The sequence below is a fragment of the Polypterus senegalus genome, chromosome 17 (genome assembly GCF_016835505.1).
Source record: "Polypterus senegalus isolate Bchr_013 chromosome 17, ASM1683550v1, whole genome shotgun sequence".
NCBI lineage: Eukaryota > Metazoa > Chordata > Cladistia > Polypteriformes > Polypteridae > Polypterus > Polypterus senegalus.
Window position 1 is genome coordinate 7,683,883 of NC_053170.1, and position 19,530 is coordinate 7,703,412.

At 43.0% G+C, this 19,530-nt stretch overlaps 1 protein-coding gene across 1 annotated transcript; it reads right to left on the reverse strand.

Moving 5' to 3' along the window:
- Nucleotides 1–6,246: 6,246 nt before the first annotated feature.
- On the reverse strand, nucleotides 6,247–16,664 carry LOC120517696 (slit homolog 2 protein-like). Its single transcript, XM_039740138.1, has 2 exons — nucleotides 16,580–16,664; nucleotides 6,247–7,696 (listed from the first exon to the last, which is right to left on the reverse strand). Exon 2 carries the CDS (start codon nucleotides 7,633–7,635, stop codon nucleotides 6,577–6,579), a length of 1,059 nt encoding a protein of 352 aa, XP_039596072.1. The 5' UTR covers nucleotides 7,636–7,696; nucleotides 16,580–16,664; the 3' UTR covers nucleotides 6,247–6,576.
- Nucleotides 16,665–19,530: the final 2,866 nt, after the last annotated feature.

A 19,530-nucleotide genomic window follows, 5' to 3' on the forward strand; every position in this document is an offset into this window, starting at 1 on the left:
TCCACCAATCAGGCCTGTATGGTAGAGTGGCCAGACGGAAGCCACTCCTTAGTAAAAGGCACATGGCAGCCCGCCTGGAGTTTGCCAAAAGGCACCTGAAGGACTCTCAGACCATGAGAAACAAAGTTCTCTGGTCTGATGAGACAAAGATTGAACTCTTTGGTGTGAATGCCAGGCGTCGCGTTTGGAGGAAACCAGGCACCGCTCATCACCAGGCCAATGCCATCCCTACAGTAAAGCATGGTGGTGGCAGCATCATGCTGTGGGGGGCATGAACTGGGAGACTAGTCAGGATAAAGAGAAAGATGACTGCAGCAATGTACAGAGACATCCTGGATGAAAACCTGCTCCAGAGCGCTCTTGACCTCAGACTGGGGCGACGGTTCATCTTTCAGCAGGACAACGACCCTAAGCACACAGCCAAGATCTCAAAGGAGTGGCTTCAGGACAACTCTGTGAATGTCCTTGAGTGGCCCAGCCAGAGCCCAGACTTGAATCTGATTGAACATCTCTGGAGAGATCTTAAAATGGCTGTGCACCGACGCTTCCCATCCAACCTGATGGAGCTTGAGAGGTGCGGCATAGAGGAATGGGCAAAACTGGCCAAGGATAGGTGTGCCAAGCTTGTGGCATCATATTCAAAAAGATTTGAGGCTGGAATTGCTGCCAAAGGTGCATCGGCAAAGTATTGAGCACAGGCTGTGAATACTTATGTACATGTGATTTGTCAGTTTTTTTATTTTTAATAAATTTGCAAAAACCTCAAGTAAACTTTCTTCACGTTGTCATTATGGGGTGTTGTGTGTAGAATTCTGAGGAAAAAAATGAATTTAATCCATTTTGGAATAAGGCTGTAACATAACAAAATGTGGAAAAAGTGATGCGCTGGGAATACTTTCCAGATGCACTGTATATACAGTTCAATCAGAGTATTCAGACCCCTTCATTTTTTTAACATTTTAGTATACTTGTATTTCAGACTTAGGCTAAAATCACTTCCTTTGCGAATAATGACTTTAAACAACACTTAATACTCAAGAATTACAAAGCAAAGACAGGATTTCGTAAATTTTTGCTAATTTATTAAAAATAAAAAATATCACACTGACAGTATTCAGACCCCATTATTCAGTACTTAGTTGAAGCACTGCCAACCTGGAGTCTTCTTGGGTCTGACATGATAAGCCTGGCACATGTAGATTTGGAGATCTTTTTTGCCATTCTTCTCTATAGATCCTCCCAAGCACTGTCAGGCTGGATGGAGACTGTCTGTCTAGAGCTATCCTCAGGTCTCAGGTCTCTCCAGAGATGTTCAATTGGATTCAAGTCCTGGCCCTGACAAGGTCGCTCAAGAACATTCACAGAGTTGTTCCTGCGCCACTCCTGTGTGGCCTTTTCTTTGCTTATGGTCATGTTCCTGTTGAAGGGTGAAGCCCCCAACCCACCCTGACATGCAAAGAGCAGGTTTTCATTAGATAGATAGATAGATAGATAGATAGATAGATAGATAGATAGATAGATAGATAGATAGATAGATAGATAGATAGATAGATAGATAGATAGATGTGAAAGGCACTATATAATAGATAGATAGATAGATAGATAGATAGATAGATAGATAGATAGATAGATAGATAGATAGATAATCCCAAGGAGAAATCCACATATTCCAGCAGCAGAACACTGATAAAAAAGAATATTAAATTAAAGAGTGGTAACAATGCAGGTATAACAGACAATAACTTTAGGATACCTGTTAGGATATCTCTGTACTTTGCTCCATTCATCTTTTCCTCAGCCATGACTAGCCTCCCAGTTCCTGAAGCTCCCACCACCATGTTTCACCACTGGAATGGCAGTGTCCGGGTGAGGAGCATTGCCTGGTTTCCCCCCATACATGGTACTTAGAATTGAGGCCAAACAGTTCAATCCTGGTTTCATCAGCCCAGAGAATCTTCTTTCTTACAGAATGTGAGTCCTTTAGGTGACTTTTTAATAAAAACCGACTTACGGACATTTTGCTTGGCACAATTCCCAGTGGGAGCTGGATGCTCTTGAGGCCTGAAACCCTGGCCAGTTGAAATTATAATCAGATCATCATTTATAGACTATTTAAATATATCTATATTTAAAAACTCTACTTTTCTTAGTTATGCATCTACCTTATACAAGTGTGCATTATTTATTTTTATATATTTATAGATAGATAGATAGATAGATAGATAGATAGATAGATAGATAGATAGATAGATAGATAGATAGATGTGAAAGGCACTATATAATAGATAGATAGATAGATAGATAGATAGATAGATAGATAGATAGATAGATAGATAGATAGATAGATGTGAAAGGCACTATATAATAGATAGATAGATAGATAGATAATGTTTCTTACCTAGTTTTAATTTGTTTCTCTTTGTATGTACATACTTATTTGACATCTTGTAAAGCACTTTAAGCTGCATTCTTTAAATAAAAATGTGCTATAGAAATAAATGCTGCTATTGATGTTGTTTTTGCAAACTCCATGTGTGTTTTACTGAGGAGTGGCTTCCATTTAGGTACTCTGCTAAAAAAAAAAACTCAGATCAGTGGAGTTTTACAGTGATGGTTGCCCTTCTGGAAGTTTCTTCCATCTCCACGCAGGTTCTCTGGAGCTCAGGCAGAGTGACCACCAGTTCTTGGTCACCTCTGTTACTAAACCCTTACCCCTCAAATTGCTCAGTTTGCTCAAAGTAGAGTCATGGTTGTTCATAACGTCTATTTAGGAATTATGGGGTCTGCTGTGCTCTTGGACTTTCTATGCTGCAGACATTTTTTTGTAGCCTTCCCTCAGATGTGTAAGGGAAGCTCTGCAGGCATTTCCTTCAATCCCATGGCTTGGTTTGTGCTCAAACACAGGACCTTTTATAGACAGGTGTGTGCCTTTCCATGTCCTGTCAATTGAACTGACCACAGGTGGACTCCAAACATCTCAATGAGGGTCAATAGAATGAGATGCACCCGAGCCAAAGCAAAGGCTTAATATTTGTGTCAATTTGACATTTCATTTTTGTTTAATTTTTAATACATTTGCAAAACTTTCCAAACTTCTCTTTTTTCTTTTTGTTATTCTGAGGTATTGAGTGTTGCGTGATGAGAAGAATAAAAATTAAATGATTTTAGCAGAAGGAAGCAACATAAAGTGTGGAAAACATGAAGGTGAAACTTTCCAAATGTTTTATATGTACTTGTGTGTGTGTGTACATGTATGTAGGGTCACAGCGCAGCTGGAGCCTGTCCCGGTAAGTATTATGCAGGTAGAAACAATTCCTGGACAGGACGCCTGTCCAGCACCAGGTAAACACACCACACACACACATGATAGAGGCTAATTTAGCAATACCAATCCAACTAACCTTCACGTCTTTGTTGGTTGGGAGAGAACTGGAGCACCCAGAGGAAACCCATGCAGACATAGTGAGAACACGCAAACTCCACGCAGGGAGCACCAGGGACATTGTTGTGAGACAGAAATCCCACTGTGCCACCTTGTCATTCTCAGACATTTTCAAATGCATCTAATCTTATTACGTCATGGAGGGGCTGGGGCCTATCCTGGCAGCAGTGGGTTCAAGGAAAAAAAAAAGAACATGAAGACTTCAAACACATGATGTCCAGGCATGGGATTCTAATCCAAGATACTGTATCCATAATGCAGCAGTTTACTGTGAAAACTGTGTAGCTCTGTATATGAGAGTGGAAGAGAAAAACCTTGTAATAGATAGATAGATGGATAGATAGATAGATAGATAGATAGATAGATAGATAGATAGATAGATAGATAGATAGATAGATATGCACTATAACGGCATATAATAGATAGATAGATAGATAGATAGATAGATAGATAGATAGATAGATAGATAGATAGATAGATAGATACTTGATGGTGCTCCACTTCAGGCTTTGTACCATACCTGGGTCTGAGAATGTTATATCTATACAGTATATACAATATTTCTATATATTTATACACACATACACATACATACACACTCACCTAAAGGATTATTAGGACCACCATACTAATACGGTGTTTGACCCCCTTTCGCCTTCAGAACTGCCTTAATTCTACGTGGCATTGATTCAACAAGGTGCTGAAAGCATTCTTTACAAATGTTGGCCCATATTGATAGGATAGCATCTTGCAGTTGATGGAGATTTGTGGGATGCACATCCAGGGCACGAAGCTCCCGTTCCACCACATCCCAAAGATGCTCTATTGGGTTGAGATCTGGTGACTGTGGGGGCCATTTTAGTACAGTGAACTCATTGTCATGATCAAGAAACCAATTTGAAATGATTCGAGCTTTGTGACATGGTGCATTATCCTGCTGGAAGTAGCCATCAGAGGATGGGTACATGGTGGTCATGAAGGGATGGACATGGTCAGAAACAATGCTCAGGTAGCCCGTGGCATTTAAACGATGCCCAATTGGCACTAAGGAGCCTAAAGTGTGCCAAGAAAACATCCCCCACACCATTACATCACCACCACCACCAGCCTGCACAGTGGTAACAAGGCATAATGGATCCATGTTCTCATTCTGTTTACGCCAAATTCTGACTCGACCATTTGAATGTCTCAACAGAAATTGAGACTCATCAGACCAGGCAACATTTTTCCAATTTTGGTGAGCTTGTGCAAATTGTAGCCTCTTTTTCCTATTTGTGGAGGAGATGAGTGGTACCCGGTGGGGTCTTCTGCTGTTGTAGCCCATCCGCCTCAAGGTTGTGCGTGTTGTGGCTTCACAAATGCTTTGCTGCATACCTCGGTTGTAACGAGTGGTTATTTCAGTCAAAGTTGCTCTTCTATCAGCTTGAATCAGTCGGCCCATTCTCCTCTGACCTCTAGCATCAACAAGGCATTTTCGCCCACAGGACTGCCGCATACTGGATGTTTTTTCCTTTTCACACCATTCTTTGTAAACCCTAGAAATGGTTGTGCGTGAAAATCCCAGTAACTGAGCAGATTGTGAAATACTCAGACCAGCCCGTCTGGCACCAACAACCATGCCACGCTCCAAATTGCTTAAATCGCCTTTCTTTGCCATTCTGACATTCAGTTTGGAGTTCAGGAGATTGTCTTGACCAGGACCACACCCCTAAATGCATTGAAGCAACTGCCATGTGATTGGTTGATTAGATAATTGCATTAATGAGAAATTGAACAGGTGTTCCTAATAATCCTTTAGGTGAGTGTATATACATTATAGTATCCACCAAATAATACAAAGAGTACACGGCACATGTTTTGCCTTTATTGGGGCTCGTCAGGTGTACACACTTACAGGGATTGAACATCAGACATCAGTGTTGAAAGTGAAGCCTCTGACGTGGCACCATGGTGGCTGGTTTGCTTACTTGACAGGGTGAAGATCAGAGTATTACATTCTTATGTCTGAAACGCAATCTGTTTAGGTAACCACCTAATTAATCAGATTGCGTTTCAGACCTATATATATATATATATATATTCATACAGGGGGTCCTCGGGTTACGTCTCGACGTACGACGTTTCGAGTTTACAACACTCACTCCCATAAAAACTTAAAAAAAATGAGAAGTGAGTGTTTCGGCTTATGCCGTTAGCATCGTACTTACAGACTACACGGGCGAACTAGTTTGACTGTGGACGGTGGAAGTACGCTGTGTTTGAGTGAGGGAGTTGGCGAAACTAGTTTGGTTGCGCGTGGCACAAGTGCTCCGTTTGTGTTGCTTTGTTTGGTGACGTTTTGATCCTTATCATGGCTCCTAAATGAAAGTCAGAGTCTTCAGATGGTTGTGCTTCGAAGAAGAGGAAAGTCATCACGATGGAAGTGAAATTAGGCACTGTAAAGAGATCAGAAGGAATAAAGGTAAGGAATGTTTTTTACACTCTTTTTTTGTCATTTTTTCTGTTACTACAGTACAGTGTACAGTACAGTTTATTTATGATCTTTTCCTTTTTCTGTGGCTTAGTTGTGCTTTTATGTTCTAGATTATGACTTTGTAAATGTGTTAGGATAGGTGAGTTAGGCTAGGGTGTGTTTCGACACCAAAATTCAGGTTACATCACTGATGTAGGAACAGAACTGTGTCGTTACCTGAGGACCCCCTGCATATACCGTATATGTATATATATACAGTATATATATATATATGTGTACAGTATATATACATAAATATACAGGTATATGCCATATATATATGTGTGTGTGTGTATGTATATATGTATACTGTATATATGTGTTTGTATATATATACATATTTGCTTCAGTACTTCCTCCTTTTCTGTTAACTATATCTGACCAAGTGACCTTTGCACTGTCCAGAAGTACCAGCTGCCCTGCCTACTGCCTCGCCACATTTAATGCTGCCCACCATTGATCCTTGTAAAGGTTGAATTCTTTCACACTCATTTCAATAACTTTTACCCTGCAGATCAAGAGAACTGAAAGTCTTTGGGCAGCACCCAGTGTTCCCTGACTTAGGGTGGCACAGTTTGTTGTGGTGCTTTCCAAATAGGGTCCTCTTCATGGGGGTATTGGTCTACTTCTCCTGCTGCTCCAGTACTCCCTCAGCATCATTCCACTTTTTACCTCGGTTCTTTTTACGATTCCTCTCAGCCATCACAATGGCAGCAACGACTGTGACCAGCACGGTAACAGTGATGACCAGTACGGTGGCAGTTTCAGCAATGCAGAGTTGTGTGTCCACCCAGGCCAGTGGAGAGCCAGCCAGTTGCCAGGGTTTATCGCAGGTAATGTTCTTGTAGTCATCTACATGGAGATGGCGGACACTGAGGATCTTGCTGAACACCCTGTGCAGGTCGCAGTCGCAGATCCAGGGGTTGTTGGCCAGCTGGAGGTGTGTTCCAGGCGTGTGGAGGTTCAGGAAGGTCTTAAACTTGAGGTGGATCAGTTGATTATCTTCGAGGCCTAATAGAGTGAGGCTGTGTAGTGAAGTAAAGACTTCAGTTTCAATGACGGAGATGTTGTTATGACTCAGATGAAGCACCTCCAGGCTCTGAAGCATGGCCAGCATGCCATCCTTGAGAACGTTTAGATGATTGTCATGCAGGTAGAGGTGCCGCAGATGTGACAAGGCTCTGAATGTTCCAGGCTCCACCGAATGGATCTGGTTTCCACTTAGATCCAGTTTTTCCAGATTTTCTAGCTTTTCAAAGTTTCGAAACGTCACACTAAAAAGGTGGTTGCCAGCCAAATTCAGTTCCCTAAGGGATGAAAGACTTTCGGAGAAATCTGAGGGCAGACGCCGCAGCCAATTGTGGCTCAGGTCCAGCTTCTCTAGGAAACCCAGGGAGGAAAATGCCTCAGGTTCAAGGCGATGAATGTAGCTGGAGGGCAGCAGCAGAATCCTAAGGGACCACAGGCCGGCAAATGAGCGTCCCCGCAGGTCTGAGAGAGTATTGCCACCCAAGTCGAGCAACCAGGTGCCATGGGGTATGTTATGAGGAACATGAGTGAAACCACGGCCGCGGCAATCCACAAGGTCTGAGGAGTCATAGCAGAGGCATTGATGAGGGCAAACCTTAGAGGCTTCCACAAGGGCCACACTGAGAAGGAAAAGGAACGCACTCCTGGCCATGACTGCTTACAAATAGAGGCCGTCTCGTCGGTAGACCAGACTCATTCTGTTTAATGGAAGCCTGAAACGAGAAACAAAAGGTAGAAAATGTTATCTGGTCCTTGTAATTTGTTAGACTTCAGCTAATTTCCAAATCACTGAGTATCTCCTTAGTAGTCACTGTAACTGCTGGGAGGCTGTCGATTTCTTCACATGTGACAACATTAGAAAAATACAAGTTCTGAGCCTTCATGTTGGATTATCTGTTAATGACAGTGAAAGGCAACCTTTTTCAAGTTGCGGCGCACTAAGTCCAAAAATTTTCTTTCGCAGCGCACCTGAGGGAATGCCCATAAATAAAGTCTTGACGACACAAACTATGGACAATCGCCAATAACAACAGTTAATTTTACAAGTTTGAAAGACATTTTATTAATAAAGGAATCAAAGGATACATCTTAAATGTAATTAATGTGAACGTTGAGATTTTCAGCACATATGAGATTGATGCGAGGATCAATTTTCGAAAGACAGACGCGCATTTCCTTGTCGATCATTTGAAGTCTCTCGCGTTTCTTAGACTTCATTTCTGTGTCCGTACAGTGAGCGAGATCTCCTAACAACGAGACTTTTTAAGTCTCACGAGATGTGCTTTTGACACCGTGATATTATGATGAATGGTGAACAGCGAAAATTTTAACTTGCATTCAAAATAAATACATTCGTTTATTCAACAATCTGATTAACCATTATCTGTTTTTCCAACATAAAATATTTTTTTAAACATTATCTTTTTAATCAACCAAAAGTTCAAAAACACTAGCAATCAATACTAATAAAAGGCAAAGCCCTCACTGACTGACTCACTGACTCATCACTAATTCTCCAACTTCCCGTGTAGGTAGAAAGCTGAAATTTGGCAGGCTTATTCCTTACAGCTTACTTACAAAAGTTGGGCAGGTTTCATTTCACAATTCTACACATAACGGTCATAACGGTCGATAACGGTCGACAACGTCCGCTATGTTGAACTTTCTTATTTACGGCCCCATCTTCATGAAATATGGTAGGCGGCTTCCCTGCGCTAACCGAAACTGATGTACGTACTTATTTCGATGTGGAACTTTCCAATGTCACTAATTTTCCATTTTCCAATGTAGGTAGAAGGCTGACCCCATCTCCACGAAATTTGGTAGGTGGCTTCCCTGCGCTAACCAAAACCGATGTATGTACTTATTTCGGTGGTATGATGCCACTGTTGGCCGCCATATTGAAATTTCCAACGTCACTAATTCTCCAACTTCCCATGTAGGTAGAAGGCTGAAATTTGGCAGGCTCATTCCTTACAGCTTACTTACAAAAGTTAAGCAGGTTTCATTTCGAAATACTACGCATAACGGTCAATAACGCTCAACAACGTCCGCCATGTTGAACTTTCTTATTCATAGCCCCATCTTCACGAAATTTGGTAGGCGGCTTCCGTGCGCTAACCGAAACCTATGTACGTACTTATTTCGATGATATGACGCCACTGTCGGCCGCCATATTGAAATTTCCAACGTCACTAATTCTCCAACATCCCGTGTAGGTAGAAGGCTGAAATTTGGTACTTATTTCGGTGGTATGATGCCACTGTCGGTCGCCATATTGAACTTTTCAACGGTCTTTGTTACTTATGGGCCCATCTTCAAGAAATTTGGTACGCGGGTTCCCAACGCTAACTGAATCCTACTTACGTACATATATACGTCCGTAGCCTGCAGCTCAGTCACCGTGTGAGGTGGCGTTGGGTCCCCCATCCCAACGCCTCCCACGTTGTTGGCTGCCTGCCTATATAAGGCCATCCGTTGCTCCGGTCTCTACATTCCCTTCCTTGCTTTGCCACGGGATTCACGTCTCCCTGCTGATAACTACAGCCTTTTTATTTAATCCACGGCTTCTCCGCTGTTTTATTGTTCATTTATTACAATTATAGTTATTGTGTAGGTATTTTAGACTTACTTTACATTGTTCAGGTACTCATTTCCTTTATCATTCCAACTGTACCCCCATTAACATGTCTATCGAGGTGATCACCATCGATCAAAGAACTGTCACTTACCGAGTGGTTTCCATGCCCGGAGATGGCACCTGCCTTTTCCATTCTCTGTGTTACATATTGCACGGCCATATCAGGCTCACTCTTGATATCCATTGTGTCTTATGTACTGAATGACTGGGACAGGTTCAAGGTGTGGACTGATGACGGTACAGGAGACAAAAATAATTAATAAAAATGAAAATTTTAAGGCAGTACTTTGCCGCTGCGAAGCGCGGGTATTTTGCTAGTTTTAAATACTTTACAAAAGTTTTCGCTGTGCCCCTAGAAAATTCCATGGCGCACCGGTTGCCCGACAATGGTTTATGAGATGGCAGGACATGCTGCAAGGAGCCCAGAGGTCTCAGATTCAGAACTGATGCCCCTTGTGGCCGTTTGTTGCTATTACTTCAAACTTGTCAGTTGGCTGCTGTTGAACGTCATTTTTTTTACCATGAATTCTAAAACCTGTTTAATCCCCACCAGGGGCATGGGGCAACCTGGCAGGAAAAGATGGCAGTCGATCATAAAGCATTCTCACACCAACACTCAGTGCCATTTCAGCGTCACCAATTAAGGTGTGATTGGGGAGTAAAACGTGAGTATTGGGAGGGGAAAAAACATGAAGATGCGGGGTGTAGTGGTGACACTGCTCAGAGAAGGTGAGGGCTGACACAGAGAGAGAGATCAGCTGGCGTCGCCATGAGGCATACCACTCACAGTGTTCAGAGACGGGCTCCGCGGGGCGGATGGACGCAGCTCTTCCTTTAGCTCATGCCGCAAAGCATTCACCTCTGAGCCAGTGATCAGGCTGGCGATAGTTCAACACAGAGCAAATCGTCAAACTGGGAGAACATGCAAACTCCACACAGACAATGACCAGGCACATCCATTTATCTGAGGCTGAAGTTTGCTAAAAATTCAGCTGGCTACTTTGTCGTTCCTAGCTACATGTGCATAATAAGTAGTCAACCAAATTAGTGCAGTAGCTAACTTCATCCTCATTCCTTCTAGTTATTTAGTAAGTTAACAGCAAGTAAGTAGCTAGTGTGGAAGTTGACCCGGACACAGACAGGCGGACATGTTGTTTAAAACACCACACGTTTATTGAATACAATATTTAAAAAGACTGGTCACTAAGACCCCAGCCAATGGTCACTCAGACCTCAGTCACGTGCACAAATACCCCAAAACACTCACAGTCCTGGCCACAAATGCCTTTCTTTTGGCCGCCCCCACTCTCTTCGGCCTCATCCTCCTTCCACCCGACTCTATCCCCGAATGAATGGAGGCGGCCCCTTTTATATGGTACCCGGATGAGCACCAGGTGTTCCCGCCATTCCTCCTCTGGCCACGCCCCAGCATGGCGGAAGTGCCGGCTGTCCTCCGGGCGCCGTCATAAATCTTCCCCTCAGCACTTCCTGGTGTGGCGGAAGTGCTGGGGTAACAGGTCCCCAAGGCATTGGGGCGCCTCCTGGTGGTGACCACGGGCCCCTACAGGGTAGGGCTTCCATGCCCTGTACCCGTGGCCCCCAAAGCAACCCGGAAGGCAACCCCCACATGATCCAGGGTGGGTGCAGACCCACATGCGGTCCTTCATGTCATCCTGGCCGGGTCATGGCCCCTGGCATCCCTGACACTAGTTACAAATCATTTTAAATAAAACACCCAATGTGTGCTCATATGGAGCCATGAATATTTACCGGTAGCTATCTTGGCTTTCATTTTAGAAAAACCTAAAGGGTGGGCTCTAGTAAGTTCGGATTTTTGGATGGTGAACATATTCAGAGTAGACGCATGCTCCTTGCCTGGCCTGGGAATTCCTGTGGCTCATACTCAATGTTGTGACTGTGCACATCGGATACCAGTGCAAAGATAAGTTGCACCCCTGGGTAAAGTGGCAAATTTAATTCAAGAATCTCCAAATTCCTCATTAAGAGTCTGCACCTAAAGTGTCTGCTGTACATGTGGTCCTTGAAAGCCAGAGGGTTATGTCTACCCTACTGATGACTCAATCAGAAAACAGTAACCGATAAGGTTAGGTCTATCTAGTCTTGGGAAATTAGGGGTGTTTACTTCTCTGGATGAGGTCCCTTATACAGTAATCCCCCCGCCAACCCGAAGGTGAGATGATTGCACTCTCCACCAGAGTGTTGCTTTCCCATGTGTTTACTTGTGGCTCGCACCATCAGCTTTGTAATGGACTGTTTACTATAAACTATAGAGTTAGGGTGTCGAGTGAAAGTGACAGTTCTCACATCATGGCTTTTATTCATGTTACGTGCTATGTCACTGTAATAAATAAATTTAGGAAATAATGAACGAAACAGGGGCAACACTGTGGCACACTGGGTAGCGCTTCTGCCTCGCAGTTAGGAGACCCGTCTGGGTTCGCTCCCTGGGTCCTCCCTGCGTGGAGTTTGCATGTTCTCCCCGTGTCTGCGTGGGTTTCCTCCCACAGTCCAAAGACATGCATGTTAGGTGCATTGGTGATTCTAAATTGTCCCTAGTGTGTGCCTGGTGTGTGCTTGGTGTGTGTGCCCCGCGGTGGGCTGGCACCCTGCCTGGGGTTTGTTTCCTGCCTTGCGCCCTGTGCTGGCTAGGATTGGCTCCAGCAGACCCCTGTGACCCTCTAGTTAGGATATAGCGGGTTGGATAATGACTGGAGGTGGCACAGTGGTGCAGTGGGTAGCGCTGCTGCCTCGCAGTTAGGAGACTCGGGTTCACTTCCCAGTTCCCCCCCGCCGTGCTCCCCATGTCTGCGTGGGTTTCCTCCCAAAGACCTGCAGGGTAGGTGGACTGGCGATCCTAAATTTGTCCCTGGTGTGTGGGTGTGTGTGAGTGCGCGCCCTGCGGTAGGCTGGCACTCTGCCCGGGGTTTGTTTCCTGCCTTGCACCCTGTGTTGGCTGGGATTGGCTCCAGCAGACCCCCGTGACCCTGTAGTTCGGATATAGCGGGTTGGATAATGGATGAATGAAATAAAGAAACTATTGGCTCTGCCCCCTGCTCACTTCACTCGCCAACCCCTGGTTGAGTACACTTCATGGCTCTGCCGCTCACGTATGGGGAAGGAGATGTCCAATTTAAACAGATTGTTATTTTCATTGGAATTGTTACATATGTATAATAACTATTTTACATTACACCGAGTAATTAACCAGAGTAAAAAATAGTAAAACGTAATAAATTGAAAGTAAATTATGTTTCATGTTGTGTCAGAGGTATTTGTTGTGTTATATGTTTATATTGCAAAATTTTATAATCATTGTTACAATTCATATTATTTTAATGGTAAAATGATTTCTAAGTAAAAAAACCTAAGCCAGTTGTAAAATCATAAATTAAAGGGTTCTTCACCATCCCTTCTATGTTTATATAAATATATAAATGTCCCTGCAAGAAATAAAAATGAAAATTATTTGTTTATTTTTTTCTATCATTTTTAACAGTGAATTTCTGTTTTTTTATTTTATAAATTAACGTACCTAAATTCTCGAATTGCCCCCCTAAAAAAATCAAATTGCCACGTGTGCCCCACGTTGGAAATCACTGGTCTCCATACCTCTGTGAGCCTGACGTGAATGTCATGAAGTCAAAGTTCAGAACAAGACTGACAGACGGACATTGAAAAGACTCCAGAAGAGTGAACCTCAGTGGCTCCACTCCACCACACACCTCAGTCAGGCCCGTCGCGACAAGGCAGGCAAACCAAGCAATTGCTTGGGGCCCCGAGCTGGCCTGGGGCCCCAAGACAACGACTGGTTAAGAATAAAATGCAGCGACAAACTGTGTGAGCGCCCCGTTGATAGTGAATGCAGTAAAGTGCAATGACACTGTTATCGGGATCCCCCTCAAGGGGGCCCCCCTCGCTGACAGCTGCCAGCCAACCACGCGATCTCTGCTGCCGGCAAAATACAAAACTTCCTCGGCAGTCATGAAGCGGAATTATGCTTCAGGAAGCCAAAAAAGAAAGAAGAGAAAGGAAGAGGAGGATAAGAAAAAACAAGACAGCGGTAAGTGATAAATTACACACATAAAATAGCTCGACTTGTCTTGTACAAATGGTGCAATTTTGCAGCAGGTAGGCTAGCAGAAATATGTTTATGTATCATACATAAATGACATGACATTGCTGTAGCTTTGTAATAGGTTTTGATGAAAGTGGCATAGCCTGCTATACTAACTATTCCACTGTGATAATCTATTTAGGAAAACCACACAATAAATTCTGTGCATCAAACATTAGCTTGGGATGTTTTTAAGCATTGGTAGTCGACTCACAGCACTACTAACAATTAGTAAACATTTAATTATAATTTCATTGTTTGTTAACAGTAAAAAGTTTATTTATATAGCACATTTCATACACAATGGCAATTCAAAGTGATTTACATAGAAGAAATTAAAATAATAAAAAGAAATAAGAATAATTAAAACAGTTTAGAAAAATAAAATAAAATACAGTACAGTCGGACGAACAGCTGCACAGTGCTCATTCAGTAAATGCATAGCTAAAGACTAAAGATTAATTAACTGTCAATTTACCTTCTATTAATGATTGTTTATTTGTACAGTGGTGTTTTTTGCAAATGTTCAATTGTTGAAAATGTTCAAATTTTATGCACTTTATATGCAACAGCAGTATTTGCACTGTAAACATTTTTTTATTTATATAAAGTGTGAGTGAATTTAAACTGTATGGCTATGCTGTGGTTCCTTTGCGTGCGTGCATGCGGGGGGCCTCCATGTCCATTTTGCTTGGGGCCCCCAAATTCCTTCAAACGGCCCTGACCTCAGTGCCAGTCAACTGACTAACTGAACAACACATCACACATGCGACTGGACCTGGGAATAAAGTGACACAGCGACATGTGACAAAAATGACAAATGAATACGTCAGACTGCTGTCACCGTCCTGCTCCACTGACAGACTGAGGAGACCCCACGCTATGCGACTCTTCAATTCCACCCGGCGGGGTAAACGTTAACATTATACAAAGTTATTGTCTGCCTGGCACTCTCCGCCTTTCATTTTTTAACTTGCACTGCGCTTTTATTGCTCTTTAATTAATATTATTTTTACCAGTAGGCTGCTGTTGGAGAATGTAAATTTCTCGTTGGGGATTAATTATCTATCTATAATATAGTGCCTTTCACATCTATCTATCTATCTATAATATAGTGCCTTTCACATTTATCTATCTATCTATCTATCTATCTATCTATCTATCTATCTATTTATTATATAGTGCCTTTCATATCTATCTATCTATCTATCTATCTATCTATCTATCTATCTATCTATCTATCTATCTATCTAAAACCTGAACTTATAGCCTGTATTATGCAAGAGTCCTTTAAAATCATGACCCATTTTCACAAATCTGTTACCATCTATTCATGGTTACTTATGGAGCCTCTTAAAGTTCTAAAGAAATAAAGGATCTTTCAGGAATCTTCACGTGAACAAAAAATGGCTCCCCTATGGCATCACTCTGGAGAACCACTCTGGCACCTTAATTGTTAACAGAGTGGAAGAAAAGCGGAGAACCAGGAGGAAACCCACGTGTACAAGGGGAGGTTCACCACAGCCGGGCATCTTCAGGTCTAAATTTCACAATTAAAAAAAATAAGCTTGGAGTAAAATCGGTAGCCAACTATGAAGAAGTGTCGACGCCTGGGGATTGCTGGGGTCACACGACCGAGACTGGGACCCTCCGTAATAATAATACATTAAGATTCAAACATGCAGTGCCCTGTGCCGCACTGAATTAGCTTGCGTAATATTCGGGTTATATAACGAGTAAAAGATTATTAATGAAAAGGGTCACAGCTGGATTGTCGGGAACGACCTTCATGAGCGCTCAGATAAAACTGAGTAGTTACTTGGCGCGTTCGTTTTCGTTGGTTTCCAACCAGACCCGTTAATTTTATTTATTTATTTATTTGCTAATCGATCATTTTAATTTAACGCATTGTTTAATTCGACGAGTCTTTTCACAACTGCTCTCAATTAGTATCAATTCATCCACGTGTATATATATATATATATATATATATATATATATATATATATATATATATATATATATATATATATTTTTTTTACATAAAGGCTTTCATTCGTCGTTGTACTGCCATTTAATCCCGAACAGATACTGCGCGGCTTTGGGGAGACGTAGTTCACTTTCCTTAGAAGTGTTTGCCATGCTCTCCAATATTTGTATGAATATGAGCTTTTTTGTTTTCCTCGTCATCATTAATGATATCGCTCTTGATTAAGAAATTTGAACTAAACTGGTTTATCCGTATTAGACCAATTTTCCAGCAGGATATGAAAAAGAAACCCGAGCAACGAATGAAAACCTCATTTAAAACTCTGAGTGTGAGGAACTTGTTTTAAATTTTAAACTTTAAAAGTAAACTGGAATGGAGTATATGACTGTTGTAATAGCCATCGGAATTAGGGTTATGAATTGTCGTCTCGTTCTGGGTCATTTTCTGCCTTATCCATGGAATTAAGTTAATTTAAATAAATGGAAAGGTTGAGTGCATTTTGAGACTATCGATCGCTTTTAAAAATGTACGGCTACTTTTCTCAGCGAATCTCAACGCGTGTTCAGTTTACTCGTGCCTATAAGAACTTAATGTCAGCTCGTCGTCTTCGTATTGTTAAAATAATCTTATGCGTGCACAGCCACATTCTCTGTACGAAAGTGGATCTTTTATTCTGGCATCAGGTACTATGGTCAATTTTGGATGATATCAAAGCGAGGTGTCAATACTATTCGACAACTGTTTTAGGAGCACCAAAGCTATACATAGTTCTTTATGGGATTAATAAATGGCATGAAAAAGAGAGATAAGAGGAAGATAGAGAGACGCACCTGCCGTATCCTTTCACCTGGTAGCCTTCGCGAAGCGATCTTTCAACTCAGCGCGCCGGAGCTACCGATGTGTATGGCATCCCAGCTGCCGTCTGAGGCATAGCCCCGTGTTTACACAGACCACCTCGGCTTGACGTCACACAGCCCTCCAATCAGAGCTACCCTGCAGGACACAGAATGCCATCTGACATACATGAGACAGACACATTTGAACGAAACGCAGGTTGGTTGGTACTTGTTAGACTAATTTTGGAGAGTTCTGCCCGTTTTCCCAAATCCCACACTCTTAAGAAAAATAACGGTGCTTCAGTGGCGCTTTACCGGGTGGTGTGACTCCTCACAGAATCATCCATCCATCCATTTTCTAACCCGCTGAATCCGAATACAGGGTCACGGGCCTCACTGAATCAATCTTTGACAAAAAACATTGTTTTAATGGGAAGACTTGTTTGCATATGAATTTATTATTTGGGCTTTGAAAAGCTTCTTAATAAGCGGACAAAACAAAAATCTTTAATGTCTAGTCAACCTAGCAGAACAAGACAAAAATGAAGTTAGCCGGTTATAGGCAGCGAGAGTCCTTTTAGAATCAGGAACCCATTGGCATTTTACAAATCTATTATTATGTATTAAAGGCTATGGAGCCTGGTGCTCTAAATAACAAAAGGTTCATTCTGAAATCTTCATGTGGTTAGTTCTTTTAGGAACCAAAAAGTTTCCTTATGGCATTGCATTGAAGAACTACTTTGGCAACTTCATTATTAAGAGCGTAGTGTCGGTGTAACCGTTAGTTTTAAACCAATGAAGTGCAATAATGAAACTGAATATAGTAATGGTGCAATAAATAGATAGATAGATAGATAGATAGATAGATAGATAGATAGATAGATAGATAGATAGATAGATAGATAGATAGATAGATAGATAGATACTTTATTAATCCCCAAGTGGAAATTCCCATACTCCAGCAGCAGCATACAGTACTGATAAAGAACAATATTAAATTAAAGAGTGATAACAATGCAGGTATAACAGACAATAACTTTGTATAATTTTAACGTTTAACCCCCGAGTCTCATAGTGTGGGGTCTCCTCAGTCTGTCGCTGAAGCTGCTCCTCTGTCTGGAGATGATCCTGTTCAGTGGATGCAGTGGATTCTCCATGATTGACAGGAGTCTGCTCAGCGCCCGTCGCTCTGCCACGGATGTCAAACTGTCCAGCTCCATACCTACAATAGAGCCTGCCTTCCTCATCAGTTTGTCCAGATGTGAGGTGTCCCTCTTCTTTATGCTGCCTCCCCAGCACACCACCGAGTAGAAGAGGGCGCTCGCCACAACTGTCTGATAGAACATCTGCAGCATCTTATTGCAGATGTTGAAGGACGCCAGCCTTCTAATGAAGTATAGTCGGCTCTGTCCTCTCTTGCACAGATCATCAGTATTGGCAGTCCAGTCCAATTTATCATCCAGCTGCACTCCCAGGTATTTATAGGTCTGCACCCTCTGCACAGTCACCTCTGATGATCACGGGGTCCATGAGGGGCCTGGTCCTCCTAAAATCCACCACCAGCTCCTTGGTTTTGCTGGTGTTCAGGTATTCGCACCATTTAACAAAGTCCTTGATTAGGTTCCTATACTCCTCCTCCTGTCCACTCCTGATGCAGCCCACCATAGCAGTGTCGTCAGTGAACTTTTGCACGTGGCAGGACTCCGAGTCGTATTGGAAGTCTGATGTATGTTGGCTGATCAGGACCGGAGAAAGTCCAGTCCCCTGCGGCGCTGCTGTGCTGCTGACCACAATGTCAGACCTGCAGTTCCCGAGACGCACATACTGAGGTCTGTCTGTAAGATAGTCCACGATCCATGGCACCAGGTGTGAATCTACTCCCATCTGTCAGGTTGTCCCTGAGGAGCAGAGGTTGGATGGTGTTGAAGACGCTAGAGAAGTCCAGGAACATAATTCTTACAGCACCACTGCCTCTGTCCAAGTGGGAGAGGGATCGGTGTAGCATATAGATGATGGCATCCTCCACTCTCACCTTCTCCTGGTATGCACACTGCAGAGGGTCGAGGACGTGGCGGACCTGTGGCCTCAGGTGGTGAAGCAGCAGCCGCTCCATGGTCTTCATCACATGTGACGTCAGAGCGACAGGCCGGAAGTCATTCAGCTCACTAGGACGTGATACCTTTGAGACTGGGGTGATACAAGATGTTTTCCAAAGCCTCAGGACTCTCCCCTGTTCCAGGCTCAGGTTGAAGATGTGCTGCAGAGGACTCCCCAGTTCTAACGCACAGGCCTTCAGCAGTCGTGGCGATACTCCATCTGGACCCGCTGCTTTGTTGGCACGAAGTCTCCTCAGTTCTCTGCTTACCTGGGATTCTGTAATTGTGGGTGAGGATGTGGCAGCAGGATGGGTGGAGGGTGCAGTACTCCGAGGTGAGAGTGGGTTAGGGTGGTCAAACCTGTTAAAGAAGTTGTTCATTTGGTTTGCTCTCTCCACTTCTCTCTCGATGGTGGCACCCCGCTTTGAGCTGCAGCCAGTGATGATCTTCAACCCATCCCACACTTCCTTCATGCTGTTATTCTGCAACTTCTCGTCCAACTTTCTCCTGTACTGCTCCTTCGCCACCCTGAGCTGGACTCGGAGTTCCTTCTGCACGTGCTTGAGCTCATGCTGATCACCAACTTTAAAAGCCCTTTTCTTCTGGTTCAAAAGGCTCTTGATGTCACTTGTAATGTAATTTGTTTGCTAAGCAAACTCCTGTCAATCATGGAGAATTCACTGAACAGGATCATCTCCAGACCGAGGAGCAGCTTCAGCGACAGACTTAGGAGACCCCACACTATGCGACTCTTCAATTCCACCCGGGGTTGGGGGTTTTGGATAAATGCTAACATTACTCAAAGTTATTGTCTGCTTTTACATGCATTATTATTACTCTTTAATAAAT